Consider the following 17,906-nt stretch of genomic DNA (forward strand, 5'->3'; position numbering starts at 1 on the left):
ATCTGAGTTTCATTTAATTCCCATAACACATTTTTCAATGTTGCATATTACTTGATATGAATCTTTAATAATATTACACAAAAAATCATCACATAAGCTAAAATTAAGGGTTCGTGGCCACGTTGTGTCAAATTCAATATATGTTCTGTTGTAGTATACCAAGCCTATAAAAAATATTAGCAAAAGTAATAAAAAAAATTTAAATAAAATTTTAATAATATTTACTTTGTTCTGAATAAATTTTAGAAATAAAAAATATAAAGAAAATACAAATAATTATTTTTTTCATTTTTTATTTAATATAAATTACATATCAAAATTCAATATTTTTTTTTTATTTTTTTTTATTTTATAGAATTTTTAAAATTTTTAAATCACTAATTTAAGACATGTTTTATCATATATATTATACATCAGTTTTTAATTTGTATTTCGATTTGGGTTATTTTTAGTTTACCAAAAGGGTCAAATATATGCTTTTTTTGAAGGCAATTTCCTAGCCTAAGGTTTTATTTTGTGGCTCTAAAAAAAAAAATAATATTAAAATATTTCTAAAAAGTGTTAAAAATATGTATATGTGGGATTATTCCCAAATTTTTTTTTTTTTTATTTTTTTTAAAATTTTTTTTTAAAATTTTTTTATTTTGAAACATTTAAGTATAAAAATAAATTTAACAAAGATTAAATACTAATAATATGCAATAATAATTTAATATAAATATAATACATTAAAAAATAAAAAATAAATAATTTAATAATAATTAATAACTAAATATATAATCAATAGATGATTGAATAAATAAAATACCTATTAACATTAGGAATTCGATTAAAGACATAGACCAAAAGCAATCTCAAAAACAAAGATATAATATAATATAATAATAAAAACTATCGATGAAATATTCAAATATGCATTGTTTAATTTATTATCAATTAAAAATGGATGTACCAATTCAGAGTTTAAAATTAAACTTGCCAATATTATGAAATTTATTAAAAGTGTTGGATATTCTTCGACCTATTACATGAAATCAAAAACAAAAAGAAACAAATACATATTTCAAAATATTTAAAAGAGGGTTTAGATCAAAGAAGACATAATTATATTGGAAAGAAAAAAGTATTGTATATCCCACAATGAATAATTATAATATCAAAAATAATAATAACTGCAACATTAACAACAATTATTACAATAAATATAGCAATAATCAAAACAATCAAAACAATGGGTTGCAACAACGGTATAAACAACAACAATAACAATAGAAATAATAATTACATTAGCTATCAAAATAGTAGTGAAGTAGCTATGATAACAAAAATAATAATATTAATAGAAGTGTCAACAAAAATAGTAACAATAATAATAGTAAAAGTGATAAGTATAATTTGACTCAATTTGAAAAGAGCTATATTTATTATTATTATTTTTTTTGTTATATATTAAAAGGGAATTAAGAAAAAATTTATAATGAAGATGCAACTTTGTTTATAACTTCATTTAATAGCAACCAAATTAGGATAGTGGGTGGGTTTCTAAAAAAAAATTTACAATAATAAAAATGCAACGTTTTTGGATAGTGGGGGTTCTAAAAAAAAAAAAAAATTGTTTTTTTATTTTGTGGTAGGTGTGTTAGATTAAAATTTTATATAAAAACTATTTGTTGGATAACAAAAACATATTTTTTATAAAAACACACACTCACTATACCATATTTGAAATAGCTTTTTACTTGTTTTTTTAAGATAAAATTAATTTTTTTTTTTTTTTTTATAATTTTACATATTGTTCTCTTATTATTTTTTTTTTTGTTAACTTTTGGGGGAAATGTGTTTTTTTATTTCTATTGTGTTGAAAGAGATAACATCAACACAATAACTAACTTACCCCCTCCACCAAAACCAACATACAACTTTCTCCTTATTACTTTAAATGAAAAAACAATCACATAAATATTTAATTCCCCCTTCAATAAAATTATTAACAATAACCAAATATATTAATATTATATAAAAAAATGAAATAATAAATACATTATTAAATTTTATTTATTATTTATTTTTTTTCTTTTTTTTTTTTTTTTTTAAAAATGATTTAAACCTGTTTTATAATTAATATTCATTCATTATTTCAAAAAAAAAAACATGGTTAAAAGTAATAAAAATTTAAAAAATTATAGTTTAAAAGAAGAAAATAGTGAAAGTTCAGAAGTAAGAAAGGTAGGAAGACCAAAAGCACCTTTGGATAGATTTTGGTGAGTAAATTTAATAATAATTATTTTATTTTTTAAATTATATTAACTCATTATAAATATACTAATAAAATTTTATAGTTTGAGATGTAAAGTTACTTCTACTGGAGTGTGGAGAAAGGGACCCGAGTAAGTTTAGCATCTTTTATTTATTGTTTACAAAAATATTAATATCTCTTTTATTTATTTTTTATTTAGTAACTGTTATTTATGTAATGCGTGTGGGCAACAGTACAAAAAACTTTCAAATTATTTTAATGAATATAAGGGTGACATTATATACCTTATGCATCCAAACCCATTTCCAAAGGTGACTTCGATTTTCATGTTGGAACCCGATCTTTCAATTATTGAAATAAGGGAGAAATTATTAGAAATTTTTAAGGCTATGAAGGAAAATAGTGGCACTTTTACTATCATAATTAAAAAATTCATTTTAGTTTTTAATGGATACTCGTTTTTTTTATCAAATAAATAAATTAAATAAAAATTTTTATAAACTTTATATTTACTAAAAATAATAAACAATTTAAAAGAAAATTGCAAGTAAGAAATAAATTCTTTTGAATATTTCTTTTTTATTTGAGGTATTTAGGAAGGTCTTTTTTGACTACTTTGATAATGCAATTATTTCATCCAAAGAAATAAGAGGCGACATTATTAATAATAACAATTCAATAATCTGTAAATTATAATATTAAAAGCTATTTGTAAAGATATATTTATTTTTTTGAACCCAATGATCCATAATTTTTATTATTATTTTATCCATTTTTTGAAGTTTCATAATTATTTTCTTAGTAATCAGTAATTTTTTAGATGAACTTGTGTATTCCATTTAAATCCCACATTCTTAATGACAACTTGGTTTCCCAATAAAAATAAATTAATATATATAAAGAAATCAAAATTTAAAGAAATCAATTCAAATCCTGGAAATCATTCAAATAAATTGCTATATATAATTTATTATTGGTTTTGTATTAAACAATCACACCATATCATATAATAGCAATCATTATAATTATTGTAAGAGTTTTAATAATATATAGGTTTTAAGTATCATATCATATAGCTTGTTATAGGTTTGTTTTTATAAATGAAAAATATTTGACAATTATCTATGTATATTAAAAATTATTATTATATTTTTAATATATATACTTTTGTTGTTCAAACTTATTGGATGGTTATTAACTGTTTTTAATTTTACATTATATAAAATTACTATGTATTTGGGTAATGTTTACTGTGAGTGTGAGAGCACATGTTAATGTGTGGTCAAAAGAGGGTTTGTATATTTTTATATACAAGTTGGGCACGGATTCGAACCCGGAGCGGTAATTTGTAGGAAATTCTTTCGACCACTTGGCTATCATTGCTCCCCCGGCCCCCAATTTTTTTTTTTTTTTTTTTTTTTTTTTTTTTTTAAAAAATCTTACTTAATAATATAATTTATATTATTAGGGTAAGAGACGGTATTTTATTAAATAAAATTTTTAAATGGTATGGGAGAGGATTTGTATTGTTATAGGTATTTGATTGGGAAATTGATCAAAGTGGTTTCTGGTAATTTATAAAAGGTTGATATTTTAGATCTAATGGTTTGGATATGGTTTGAATTTATTTGCTTATCTACTTTTAGGAAGTTGTTGTAGTTTGATTGGATCGTTCTTGCATATTCTAGTGAGGCGAGTTTGGTCCATTTGTGTTGGATGTTATTATAGTTTAATGATTTAGCAATTGCATTTGGGTTAATCTCTTTGTTAAATAGTTTGCTCCCCCGGCCCCCAATTGAGATTTAAAAAAATTGACGCTCCGGGAAGATTTGAACATTCAGCTAAAAATGTAATTGGAGAAGAAGGGTATCGATCCCTTTACCTCTCGCATGCTAAGCGAGCGCTCTACCATCTGAGCTACATCCCCTAATGTGAAATATTATTTTCTTTACTGCGCCCCGGTCGACCCAAAGATAAAGATGCATACTACAGATGCATATGGAAAAATTTAGATCCATTCCCATTATCATATTTTAATTATGAATAGTAATGTTCAAATCTTTTACATTAAACTATATTTCTTCAAATATTTAAATTGAATTAAGTTAAATTTGTTTTTGGGGCACATTCCTTTGATTTAATCAAGCTAAAAGACTTTGAAAGAACAACTTGGATATTATAAAGTTGGTAGAGTTATATTTATGATCATAGATCTATTAATATTATTGTGATTGTTGGTGTTTATATTGACCAATAGCGTGAATAAATTATCAACATGGATATTGATGATTTTATAATTTTCCTGAAAAATTATAATAAGATGGTTCGTCACGACTCTGCTTTATATTGGTGGATAGTTTGCAAGATGTGTTTGATTATTAAATAATAAATGAATTTAGTTCATCTGCAGCAAATTAAAATTTTATTGAGTATAGGATTGTGTAGAAAGTTGATGTTTGTTGTCATTTTTGTTATTATTATTTGATGGTAAAGATCATGATAATGTATTGAATATAAAATGATAAATAACAATGAATCATTTTTAGAGTAGTTTGTAAAAAGAGAGAAATATTAATTAAATTTTGGGAAAGGAGTTGAATGTAATATGATGGAGGGTTGTAAATTAATCTATTTAATTAAATTTTATTTTTTGCATTGAATATAATAATAAATAAATTAACATATAAACATAAAGAAAACTACTTTAAAATATAAAATAATTAACAATTATTATTTTAATTTTATTCTTTATTTATTTTAAATAAATAAACCAACTATGAATACTAATAGCAATGAAAACATAGAATACATTATTCTATTGGATGAGCTTGGATTTTCTTCGTTTGCAGTTCCAATATAAATATAATATGTACTGTCTACTTTACTGATGCAACTATAGTAATCATAAATATTTTCAAAGTAAATTGAGGTAATGTATTCTGAAACACAATAGTTTTCACATCCACCCTTTGGGTCGATAAAATTACAACCTCCAAAATCTTTATAAACACTATAGCAAACTGAGCCATCACCTATTAAAATGAAATTGTTAATTATTTTATTATTTAAAAAAAAATAAAAAAATAAAAAAATAAAAACAACTTACCCATATATTGAAAAGTGTTATCATCATTGTCAGCATCAGAGAAATAATCACCCATTTTCATTTCACCTTCAAACAAAGTAGTACATGGATCCCAATCTGGATGCTCAAAAAACTTTGTGCATCTTTCAATTTTTACATGTTTGCTGAAAGGAGCGGTGGTTTGATTCGATGGAGATGGAAATCCACAATATGGAGCAGCTAATGAATAATTTACTAAAAATAATAAAAATAATAAAAAGAATTTCATTGTGTATAATATTTTAAAATAATATGTAATATATTTGATTTTTGTGGGTTTTTATTTTTTAAACTATTGTTTTAAATAATGAAAAAAAAACTTATTTTTTGACATTAACGACTTAAAAAAAATATCTTTTGGAATTATCATTATTTGAAAATAAATAAAAAAAAATAAAGATATTATTAGATATTTTTTTTTTTAAGTTTTTTTGATAATAATTGCATCATTTTCAAATATTAAATAATTTTATTTGAAATTTGGATTATTTTTTTTATATAGAACCTTTTATAAAAAATTTTTTGGCAAGTAACTTAAATTTTTATAACTTAAATTTTTTGTTAGAATTTGGACTTACTTATACTGGAGCTGAAGCTAATGCATCTTTGCTTAACAATCTCTTTATTTCTTTAAATGTTTTCTTCCTTCTGGTAATTTGATTCTGGCTACTATTTTAATTGGCTTACTAACTGGCTAACACATATCATATCCACTTCGACTTGGTACATCTGAAACTGGCATTTCATCTACTATGTTGTCTTTAAATTTATATTTAAATATAACAAGTTGTTCTAACATTTCTTCTTTCTTCATTGAAAATATATTATTGCTATTATTATTACTATTATTATTACTATTATTATTTTTAATTTTTAAACTATCTGATTATTACTATTTTCTTTATCTGAATTATTATTTTTATTACTATTTTCTACACTGCTATTTATAACTTATCTATATTCCTCTTTGATTCCCTTTTTCGATTTTGTTACTTCGCTCTTATTACTTTTTGCTGAATTTACAAAACATTGTTTCATTAATAATTTCTGCATTTTTGATGACTTTATCTTTTCTAATTCCATTGATGATGCTAAACTTGATTCTTCTGGGACAATACCTGTATCTTTATTTGGTCTATAATGTAATATTGGAATAACTACCCTATGACATTTCGATTTATCCTCTGTACAGCTGAATTTTCACTATAAACTGTTCTATATTCACTTTCACCAATCGGTTACACGATTCTTAATAATTCTTTAATCTATTCTTTCATCACTATCGACGGGTCGATCAGACTACGAGTATAACCTGTATCTATTAGAGCACTATATCTCTTATCACCTATTCTTATTCTAATACCATATTTGTTTTTATTGGTGGTACTGTCACCAATTTCTAAATTATTGACTTCAATTTTTGATAGTTGGTTTTGTCATCTGCACTCTAACCTTTGGGTTTATTTCTACAATATTTGCTTTATGGCCTCTTTTGTGTATATGTTTGCAGGTACTTCTAAATCTATGTTTTGTTTCATCCTTTGACTCTTGTTTGTCACTACTCCATTTTAAATTACCTGTTTGATTATATTTTAGAGCATTGACTTTACATGATAGGCATGAAACATCTTTTTTGATACCCATTCTATAACAATTGACCGATTTTCTAATATATAAATACCTGGACTGTAAGGTGGTAATAGATCAACTTGAATATTATTCTCTTCTAAATATTGCTTCACTATCTTTGCAGTATGCAAACTACAGTTATCAAGGCAAATGATAAGGTAACCTTTAGAACTTTATTATCTGTATAAAACTCTAAAATTAATTGTGTATCGTTTTGGCTTTTGATAAACATATGCTAAATATTTATAAAATCCTTGATATCGATGGAAGTAGATCCTGTAAATTATTTCTACCTCTATTTTTCTTATTTCTTCAAGGACGTTCATTCTATATATATTGGTTTGTTGTTTACTAATTTATTTATTTAATCGACTTATGAACATATTTTTAGCAATTGGATCTGTTCCACCATGGTTTACATTATTTATGTGTGTTAATTGTGTGTTTAAAAATAAAATAAAATAAAAAAATGAAAAATTTTAAAAAAAAATATATTTTAAAAAAAATTATAAAAATTGAAAAAATAAAATGAATTTAAAATATTGGTAACGTGTGATTCACAAAAACTAATGGTGTAATACTGATGAATTATTACATAGAGTGATTTAATAGTGGACATAGAGATAGATATTGTTAAAAAACCTGAAAAAATATTAGATTCTGTTATGTATTCAAATATATTTTATAATTAAATGAATATTAAAGTTATAATTATACCTCAACCTAATAATATATTTATATTTTTCATTATTTTAAATAATTTCGCAATTAAAATTCCTCACCAATAGTTTCATATAAATTATATTTTATATAATTATTTTATCTTTTTAGCTTACAAATGATAGTGGCGGTTCAGGGTAGCAAATAGTAGATCTAATTGACCAAAAGTGTCGCTCCTGGTTTGATCCTCTGCCCAAGCAGTTTTTCAGTATCACACACAAATTGACTTTACAGTCTCCAACTTGTATCCAGTGTGGTAAAATCTTGCAACTATAACACCTGCCAAAAAAAAAAAATAAAAGAAATTTAAAAAACTTGAAAAAATTTAGATATTTAAGGATTTTTATTTATTTTCAAATAATAATTCCAAAAGATATTATTTTTAAGTTGGTAAATTTTTAAATTTAAAAAAAAAATAAGTTTTTTTCCATTATTTAAATAAAAAATAAAAATTCACAAATCAAATCAAATATATTACATATTTTTTTAAATATTATACATAATGAAATTCTTATTATTTTTATTTTTTTTATTTTTAGTAAATAATACTTTAGCCGAACCAAAATGTGGATGGCCATCCTCATCGAATCAAACCACTGCTCCTTTCAGTGAATATATAACAATTACAAAATGCACAAAATATCAAGAGTTTCCAGAATGGGATCCATGTACTACTTTGTTCCAAGGTCAAATGAAGATGGGTGATTATTTTTCTGATGAAAGTAATAATAACACTTTTCAATATATGGGTATATTGTTTTTATTTAGTTTTTTTTTAATAATAAAATAATTAATAATTTCATTTTATAGGTGATGGCTCAGTTTGCTATAGTGTCTATAAAAATTTTGGAGGTTGTACTTATAGGGACCCAATTCGTGGATGTGAAAAAGATTGTTTTTCAGATTATACCTCAATTTTCTTTTATAATATTTATGATTACTATAGTTGCATCAATAAAATAGATAGTACATATCATATTTATATTGGAAACCAAGATGGAAGCTCACAAGGAAACCCAAGCTCATCCAATAGAATAATGTATTCTATGTTTTCATTGCTATTAGTATTCATAGTTGGTTTATTAATTTAAAATAAAAATAAAATAAAATTAAAAAAATAATTGTCAATTATTGTATTATTTTATTAACATATAAACATAAAGAAAACTACTTTATTAAAGAAGTAGTTTTTTTAAATGATTATTTTTTTTTTATTTATTTATTTTTTATAATATCCAAAACAAATTATAAATTTTAATTATATAGATTAATTTACAAACCTCCATAATAATATATTCACCTTTAACATTTCACTATTTTTCAAACATTTCTTTATATAAAAATGATTCATTTATTAGCTTTTTATTATTTGTTATGTTCATTTTTATTTAATAAGAAATTCAAAATATTATCACTATCTTGATTATTATTGAGCATCCTATATTCGATAAATCTTCATCCCATCTATTCCTGTTTGCTGTTAATTTGTATAGGGTCTCTTTAATTGTTCTGTTCGTTCTTTCCTATCGACCATCTGCTTGTTGACCTGGAGCTGTTAATTTCATTTTGATACCTGTGCTTAAACTCTTCCATAAATCTGATATAAATAATTTGTCATTGTCACTAATAATTGATAACGGTAAACCATAAACGCAAAATAAAATATCCCAAAAAAGCTTTGCTGCTTCCACTATATATTTCACCAATCTATTAAGCAGAGTTCTGGTGAACTACCTAACTGTCAAGCAGATGAAGATGGAGATATATTTCCTATATATAAATGTAAATATAAATAATTATAAAAATAAAGTAAATATACAATTATTTGTTTGTTAAAAAAATTTTATTTTTTTTAAATATTTTATTTTATTTTTTTTTTTTTATTTTAATTTTTATAATAATGGAAAATATAAATATAATAATTAGTTGTCTTTTTCATTATTATCATTTTTTGATGGTAAAGATAGGGATAACATATTGAAATTCTTATAAGAAATAAAAATGAAGATAACAAATAATAATTAACTATTAAATAAAGCATAAAAATAGAGAAAGAAAGGTGCGAATTATAATAAGATGGAGGGTTGAAATTTATTATTGGATTATAATATATAAAAAACTTCTTAATAATATAAAATAATAGACAGCTATTATTTTAATTTCTTTTGTTTTTATTTAAATTAATAAACCAACTATGAATACTAATAGCAATGAAAACATAGAATACATTATTCTATTGGATGAGCTTGGGTTTCCTTCGTGTGAATTTTCGGTAATACTTATAGTATATAGATATTGTTGTTTACTGTCACAAGTATAGTATCCATAAACATTATAATATAAAAATGAGGTATAATTATATACACAATATCTTGCACATCCACTTTGTGGATTTAAAAAATAACATTGTGATAATTCTCTATAAACACTATAGCAAACTGAGCCATCACCTATAAAAAAGAAATTATTAATTATTTTATTATTAAAAAAAAAAAAAAAAAAAAACAACTTACCCATATATTGAAAAGTGTTATTATTATAACCATGAGTGATATAATCACCCATCTCCATTTCACCTTCAAACAAAACTTCACAATAGTCATTACCTGGATGTTCATAATCCTTACTGCAACTTTTAATTGTTACATATCTGTTGAAAGGAGTGGTAGTTTGATTTTCTCCAATTGGAAATCCACAATATAAAGCGGTTGAATAATTTACTAAAAACAATAAAAATAATAATAATAATTTCATTATGTATAATATTTTAAAATAATATGTTATTTGGTTTGTGGGTTTTAATTTTTTAAAATTTTGTTTTTAATAATGAAAAAAAACTTAATTTTTAAAATTTACCAAACTTAAAAAAAAATATCTTGGGAAAAATTATTATTTGAAAATAAATAAAAAAATTAAGATTTTTTTTTTTTTTTTATGGTGTATTTAAGGCATTTTTATGTAAATTGGTGTGTATTTCTGAAAACTTGGGTACAGCTAATTTATCACATAGTATTTAATCTGGATATTCTTGCCACACTGCATACAAGTTTTTTTTTTTTTTTTTTAAAAGTGAAGATGATTCCTAATGATGCAATGTTTTATTGTGTTTGTTTGTTTGGTATGTGTTTAATATTTAAATGAGTTTTACCACACTGCATACAAGTTGGGCCCGGGAACGTCAATTTTTTTTTTTTTTTTTTTTTTTTTAAAAGTGAAGATAATTAAAAGCAAATGCTTTAAATTAATCAGTAAAATTTTCAATTCGTGGGAGATTAGGAAAACTTGCTGAGACTGGGCTCCGAACCCGGAGCGGTAACTTGTAAAACTTTTTTTTTTTTTTTTTTTTTTTTTAAAAGTGAAGATAATTAAAAGCAAATGCTTTAAATTAATCAGTAAAAACTTTTTTTTTTTTTTTTTTTTTTTTTAAAAAAGCTTACTTAATAATATAATAAATATTATTAGTGTAAGCGACGGTGTTTATTTATATTAAAATATAAGAAGAAGCGGGTGTTGGGGTAAGGTGTGTTGGGGTAAGGTTGAAACAACCTATCTAGTTTAAGAAGTTTTTTTTTTCTTAGATTTTTGTTCAATAGCAGGTGATTTCGGACTGCCTGATTGGTATGGAGTGTTTTTGATTGGTGTGGATATTTGGCTAACATTTCGAGTACGGTTACTTTTTGCGGTGGTATTCATATTTGTTATGGCGGTTTTATTTTTGGAAGTTGGTGAAGCTAATCTTGTAAAGATGTTGTTTAGTGCGTTAACCCTGGATGTTCTTGAGGGTTTGCTGGTTGATGATTTATTGTCATCTTGTGGTGATTGGTTTTTTGTTTGTTTGTTTGTTTCGTCATTAGATATTTCCTCGTTATCTAGTGTGTTAGTTGAATTGTTAGATTCGTTATCAGAAATAGTTTCTTTGTAATCATCATCTTGATCATTAAAGTCGACCCTATCTTTTTTGATTAATTGATTGATTATGGTAATGTTGTTATCAATTTCTTTAACAGTGGAGACCCTGGACATATCTTCATTGCTTAATTGATTGATTTTGGTAATGTTGTTATCAATTTCTTTATCAGTGGAGACCCCTAGTATATCTTCATTGATTAGTTGATTGATTTTGTTGTTAGGATGATTTTTTGATTTTGTTGCAGACTTAATCTTAATACGATAGTATGGTGATTGGAGTAGCTTTGATTTGATTGAGTTGTTTTTTCTTTCAATGAGGTGGAAAAAGGAGGTATTGTTTTTGTTGACTTTGATGTGAGAAAAGAAGAAGTCAATTTTTAGGTTAAGTTGTTCTTTTAACACTTTTTCAATGTCTTGATTAGATGAGTTGATGTTTCCAATTACCATATGGTAATCGTCACAGTGCGTGATGAACTTTTTTTTTTTTTTTTTTTTTTTTTTTTAAAAGTGAAGATAAGCGGTAACTTGTAATACTTTTTTTTTTTTTTTTTTTTTTTTTTTTTTTTTTAAAAGTGAAGATAATAAAAAGCAATGCTTTTAATTAATCAGTAAAATTTTATTTAATGTTTTTTATAAAGTATTTAAAGAAAATATTCTAAACTGTTGATATTTGGTAAAGATTTGATGCTGATGAAGTATGCTCTTGCTATTTTTCTTTTGAATTTTCTATATTCTTCATTGATGTTGCTAATTGTTTGTGGTTGTTTAGCGTGTCTTTCCTTGATGTTTTTTAAACCTTTTAAGTATTCTAAAGTAGCTAGTTTAGTCCATTTTGAGGTTAGATTCTTATAATCGAGTTCTTTTATTGTATTTTCTTGATCGTCATATAATTCTTTACATAACCAAATCCAAACATGATGAAATACCAGGGCTATGGCATTTCTATAAGCGAAACATCTAGTTAAGTCGAAATCTATTGCTTTATAGTTCCATTGGAAGTGTGATTTGTGGAATCTGGTGTTGTTGTAATCCATATTTATTTCTCCATCGGATTTGCGACCTTCTGGGATTTTGTATGTAATATTTTTTATTGATATATTCCTTCTTGATCTTGTTATGTCCAGTGACCAATTGAGGCCCCTTCCCGAAGTAATGAATATAAATGATTTTAGTTTATTGAAGTTGATGAATTTCAGAGTTTTTTTACATTTGAAAAATAGATGACCATATGGATCATTATTAAGATTTTCATTACATAGTCTACATGGTTTGTTGTGAATGAAGTTGATGGGTAAGCATCTTGCTTGGAATTTGAATAGAGTGTTTCTTGATTTTGGATCTTTAATATTAAGTATATTATTGAATAGGTTGATATAGCTATAACCTGTAAGTTGAAGACATTGTTGGAATTCTGTTTTGGGTGTAAAGCTGTTGAGATTGTTTATTTCCGAATACCATTCTGCTAAAGAAAGAGGTTTGCCATCTTTATTTTTAATGGATTTCAACCCGTCTAGTAGTCCTTTTTTAACTTTTATTTGTATCCAATCATTGTAGTTTTTAAATAGGTAATCTGAAGTTATTGTTTTGGTTGATATTTGATGTTTCCAACTGTGTTGATATTCTGATTCTATTTTGTTAGTTTCAATTTTATTGATTATTTGATTTATCATCCATAATCTTTGTGCTTTTTGTCTGTTTTTGATATTCCAAAGATTCCAACCTCCTTGATCCATAGGATAATTTGCTCTTTTAGAGCTCATTAATTTGAAGACTTTAAAACCATTTGGACTTTTATTGTTAGGTGCTGATAGGAACCAATCTGCAATTTTATTGATTTCTTTAATTTCATCATCGTTGAATTCTTCAATATACGAGTAATATGTTATTCTTGATAGTGCAAAGGATTTGAGGATGTTTACTTTTGTTTTAATTGAGTTACTTGTTGTTTTCCATAATGATAACGAGGATCTTATAGAATTCAGTATTTCTGGTAGTTTTCTATGGATTCCGGTACCTGTAAAGTAGTAACCTAAATATCTTTCTGGTTTATTTGATATTGGAATAACTGAATTTGTTGTGTTTGGGTTGTTGATTGTTATTGAAACTGATTTATCTATATTTAGTTTTGATGATGTTGCTGTGCAAAATTGATTGAAGTGTTGAAGTACCAAATTAAGTTGGTCGTTGTTATGAACCATTGATGATGAATCATCTGCAAAACCTTGAAATTTGATTCTTCTGTTTGTGTTGTCTAAAGGAAGTCCGATTATTGATTTATCTTCTAGTATTGATCTAGCTAAAGCTTCTATTACCATTACATAAAGAGTCGGTGATAAAGGATCTCCTTGTTTAACTCCTCGTCCTATTATAAATTTATCAGTATTTTTACCATTTATTTCTATTTTTGCAAAGGAATTGGTGAGTAGTTGCATAATAAGATTAGTTAGTTTGGTTGGTACTTGAATGTGTAATAGTGTTCTGTAAATGGCATCATGAGATATAGAGTCAAAAGCTTTCTCAAAATCATAAAAAGTAATGATTCCTGGTAGTTTGTTTTTGATACAATATTTGATAATTTCGTTTACAGTAATTGTATTATCTGTAATTTTTCTGCCTCCAGTAAAACCTTTCTGATTGGGGTTAATTATATCAGGAAGAATAGTCTGTAATCTATTGTTGATTACCTTAGATTGTATCTTGTATAGACAATTAGCAAGAGTTATAGGCCTTCTATTTTTGATGAGCATAGGGTCACCTTTTTTGGGATTGTTATGATTAAACCTTCTTTATATTGTAGATCAATTATGTGTGGGTTGTTTAGGGTGTCATTGAAAGCAGAAGCTAACATTGGTGCTAGTTTTTCTTTATGTGTGATATAAAATTGATTGGTTATTCCATCTGGACCAGGTGATTTGTTTGGATTTAGTTGGTTTATTGCTAGAATTATTTCTTCTTTTGTAAAGTCAGAATCTAAAATGTCCCATTTAGAATCTTTAGATATTTTCCAATTTTTGAGCATGTTTTGGTGGGTAATTGGGTCGTCGATACGTCTGGAGTATAGATTTTCATAAGTGGATAAAAATTCTTTTTCGATATCGTTTTGACTTGTAAGAATATTACCGTTTTGGTCCTTGATTGCTGAAATATTGTAATCATTTGATCTTTGTTTTATCTTAGCTGATATATATTTGAGTGAAGTTTCTTCGCAATATTTATTTAGGTCGCTATTTAATCTGTAATTTAATTGTTTTGCTTTATTAATGGAAATCAGAGAGATGCGTGATGAACTTGTTAGGGGAGCGTCAATAGAGATTTAAAACAATTGACGCTCCGGGAAGATTTGAACATTCAGCAAAAAATGTAATTGGAGAAGAAGGGTATCGATCCCTTTACCTCTCGCATGCTAAGCGAGCGCTCTACCATCTGAGCTACATCCCCTAATTCGAAATCTTTTTCGCTTTACTGCACCCCGGCCGATCCATATAAAGATGCTGAAAAACAAATCATAGAAGGCACTGCAAAAACAATAACAGGAGCCGAATTATCAGCACCTACACACATTCTTTCATAATGTCCAATCAACCATAAAATAAACATCAATACAGATAGTCACGTCTCAATTGACACATAATTGAATCATTGACAAAACTCATATCCAATCCAATATTTTGGAGCTCCATTCTTTGAAATTATAAAAAAATTATTTAAATACAAATAAAAAAGAGATAACTTTAATAAAAAAATACAAACTTTATTAAAGTTAAAGCTCATTCAAATATAAATGGTAATGAAATTGCAGATAAACAAGCAAAAAGCATTAAACCTACCAATTTCAAATAACTATATACCACCAACATTTGCATATAAAAGAACCAAAAAAAATAGCAATAAAGTTATATGGAACCCAAAAAAATATTTTAAAATGTTAAATGAAAATAATAGAATTAACACAATCAATCAATATAAACACCAAAGCATCATACTACTTGATACCATAAAAAACACCGATACTTACATTCACCTTAAAATATTAAATAATTTACCATCTAAGTTCCATACATTAATGAACAAATTAATAACTAATAATGGTCCATGGTTAGATACATGGAAAAGAATGAGGTTACTAAAACCCGAGGTTAACTCAAACTGTAAAAACTGTAATAATGATATACCACAAACATTAAAACATATACTAATATATACTGCACAGACTTTGAAACAATTAGATCTGATACAAGGAGAATCATTACAAACAAACTATTATCTTTATCCAGTACACTCAAAAACTCATCTCCAAACCTAGAAACATTAAGCTGGTTTGATAATTACAATTCTACAAACATCTCACAAAATAACATATTTAAAAATAAATTATTCAATGAAAATAATATTCTATCTTGTGCAATAGGTTATGTCCAAAACATTTAGTTAAAATGCTAAAATATCATTGTAAATTTAACGAAAAAGAAATCTTTGAATTTACATCTTTTTGCACAAACCAAATATGCACAAGAAACCAATTAATACTAACAAAAATAATAAATAAAGTTTCCTCAGAATAATTCAATTTATTCAACCAAATTGCAACGGTTTAATTTGCTCCAAGTAATATTGAAAAATTTTATTAAATAATATTAATTTAAATACCCACCTTTTTTATCTTTTTTTATTTTTTTTATTTTTTTATTTTTTTGTTTTAGTTGAATGTAAAGTAACGAACTATTACTATTGTTGTTGTTATTATTATTTATATTAATTTGGGAAATATATAAATTGGTTATTTGATAATAAATAAATTTTAAAAAATAAATTAAAATAAAAAAAAAAAAAATTTTATTAATAAAAAAAATAATAAAAAAAAAATTGCATATTATTTTAGGGGTTAAAGTATTGATTCAAAAGAAAAGAGAACTTTCCTAAAATAATTTTAGATTATATGAATAAATTTTAATTTATGATTCTTCATTTAAAAAAAAAATCCCCATTATTATTTAACAATTTATCAGTTTTTAAAAATTTCGATAAGTTTAAATAATTTTTTTGGTGTTTTTTTGTTAATGTTGCTTATTTTTTTCTTAAAAAATTTTTTTTTTTTACCGAAATATTTCGGTTGGAAAAAATAAAAAAAAAATAAAAAAATTTCTAACTTTTAAAGGGCAATTTATTTTAGCTCGAAATCATGCAAAAATTAATTAATTTTTGCACAAGGAGCTTTTTTCATAAATAAAAAAAAAACTTTTGAAAAGATATTTTTTTCAAACCACAAAAATTAAAAGATTATCATAGATCATCAAAAAAAAAAGTATTATTTATTCGTTGGTATTGATTCATTTTTTAAATAAATATCATTAATCTAAATTAACTATAAACTATTTATTTTTGAATGACAATATTTTATTTTATTTTTATTTTTTTTATAAAAGAATTTATAAACCATAGTTTTTTTTTAAAATTTTTTTTTTTTTGTTCTTTTAAAGAAACTATAAAATAATAAAATAAAAAAATAAATATAAATATAAATATATATATAAATATACATTAAAATAAATAAAATAAATGAAATTAATAATTTTAATTTTATTTACCATTTTTTTAAGTTTTAGTGCAGCATCTCAAGTATATACCCAATTCGATACCGATGCTTGTTCTAAACAAAGTGTTGTAAATATTGGAGAATGTACATTGTATGAAACATGCAATGTAAATTTAAAATATGTATATAATTCATTAATTGGTAACTATTCACTATTGGTTTACGCTTTAGAAGATACTAGTTGCTTAACTTTACTTGAAAATGCTTCTTTCAATTGTACTGAAAAACCAAGTGATATTGGCGCTGTTATTGTCCAATGCCAAACCCCAGTTACCTATGTTTACTATCAATCATTTTCTATCAAGACTAACTCAGAATGCACAGTAGATATTAAACTTGATACTTGTAATTCAAGTTGTTTAGGAAATGTTAAGATCTCAAAAGACGATATGGTTTTAGAAGGTTACTCATACTCCATTTATAATAACAGCAATTGTGAAAACGAACCAAAAACTGTCGAAAATTTCAAATGTTTGGCTAATAATAAAGATATTGAATTAAATGGTGTAACTCTTTACTGTGGAGAAAAAGAAACTCCATCTCCATCCCAAAATGAAACCTCATCCCAAAGCCACACCTCATCGGAAAGTGGTTCATCAGGCTTCCCATCAGCTGTTTTTTCAGTTGTTTTAATTGTCACTGTAACTTTATTAAATCTCTTTTTTTAAATAAAA

At 24.6% G+C, this 17,906-nt stretch overlaps 7 protein-coding genes across 7 annotated transcripts; 3 read left to right on the top strand and 4 right to left on the bottom strand.

Annotated features, from left to right (window-relative positions):
* Positions 1-2,151: 2,151 nt before the first annotated feature.
* DICPUDRAFT_77372 (uncharacterized protein) lies at positions 2,152-2,736 on the top strand (the record flags this gene model as incomplete). The annotated part of the gene is made up of 3 exons (XM_003286431.1): positions 2,152-2,261; positions 2,340-2,387; positions 2,457-2,736. The coding sequence occupies 3 exons, from the start codon at positions 2,152-2,154 to the stop codon at positions 2,734-2,736; spliced, it is 438 nt and encodes a 145-aa protein (XP_003286479.1).
* A 2,278-nt stretch (positions 2,737-5,014) lies between these two features.
* Positions 5,015-5,610, bottom strand: DICPUDRAFT_77373 (uncharacterized protein; the record flags this gene model as incomplete). Its single annotated transcript, XM_003286450.1, has 2 exons — positions 5,015-5,289; positions 5,364-5,610. 2 exons carry the CDS (start codon positions 5,608-5,610, stop codon positions 5,015-5,017), a joined length of 522 nt encoding a protein of 173 aa, XP_003286498.1.
* A 1,663-nt stretch (positions 5,611-7,273) lies between these two features.
* DICPUDRAFT_150480 (uncharacterized protein) lies at positions 7,274-8,821 on the top strand (the record flags this gene model as incomplete). Its single annotated transcript, XM_003286432.1, has 3 exons — positions 7,274-7,349; positions 8,270-8,479; positions 8,541-8,821. 3 exons carry the CDS (start codon positions 7,274-7,276, stop codon positions 8,819-8,821), a joined length of 567 nt encoding a protein of 188 aa, XP_003286480.1.
* Positions 8,822-9,905: 1,084 nt separating this feature from the next.
* DICPUDRAFT_77375 (uncharacterized protein) lies at positions 9,906-10,484 on the bottom strand (the record flags this gene model as incomplete). The annotated part of the gene is made up of 2 exons (XM_003286451.1): positions 9,906-10,180; positions 10,244-10,484. 2 exons carry the CDS (start codon positions 10,482-10,484, stop codon positions 9,906-9,908), a joined length of 516 nt encoding a protein of 171 aa, XP_003286499.1.
* Positions 10,485-11,285: 801 nt separating this feature from the next.
* Positions 11,286-12,086, bottom strand: DICPUDRAFT_77376 (uncharacterized protein; the record flags this gene model as incomplete). Its single annotated transcript, XM_003286452.1, has 1 exon — positions 11,286-12,086. The coding sequence occupies one exon, from the start codon at positions 12,084-12,086 to the stop codon at positions 11,286-11,288; it is 801 nt and encodes a 266-aa protein (XP_003286500.1).
* A 194-nt stretch (positions 12,087-12,280) lies between these two features.
* DICPUDRAFT_18841 (uncharacterized protein) lies at positions 12,281-13,399 on the bottom strand (the record flags this gene model as incomplete). Its single annotated transcript, XM_003286453.2, has 1 exon — positions 12,281-13,399. The coding sequence occupies one exon, from the start codon at positions 13,397-13,399 to the stop codon at positions 12,281-12,283; it is 1,119 nt and encodes a 372-aa protein (XP_003286501.1).
* A 3,796-nt stretch (positions 13,400-17,195) lies between these two features.
* On the top strand, positions 17,196-17,900 carry DICPUDRAFT_150483 (uncharacterized protein; the record flags this gene model as incomplete). Its single annotated transcript, XM_003286433.1, has 1 exon — positions 17,196-17,900. One exon carries the CDS (start codon positions 17,196-17,198, stop codon positions 17,898-17,900), a length of 705 nt encoding a protein of 234 aa, XP_003286481.1.
* Positions 17,901-17,906: the final 6 nt, after the last annotated feature.

This window comes from Dictyostelium purpureum (genome assembly GCF_000190715.1).
Source record: "Dictyostelium purpureum unplaced genomic scaffold DICPUscaffold_71, whole genome shotgun sequence".
Taxonomy (NCBI): domain Eukaryota; phylum Evosea; class Eumycetozoa; order Dictyosteliales; family Dictyosteliaceae; genus Dictyostelium; species Dictyostelium purpureum.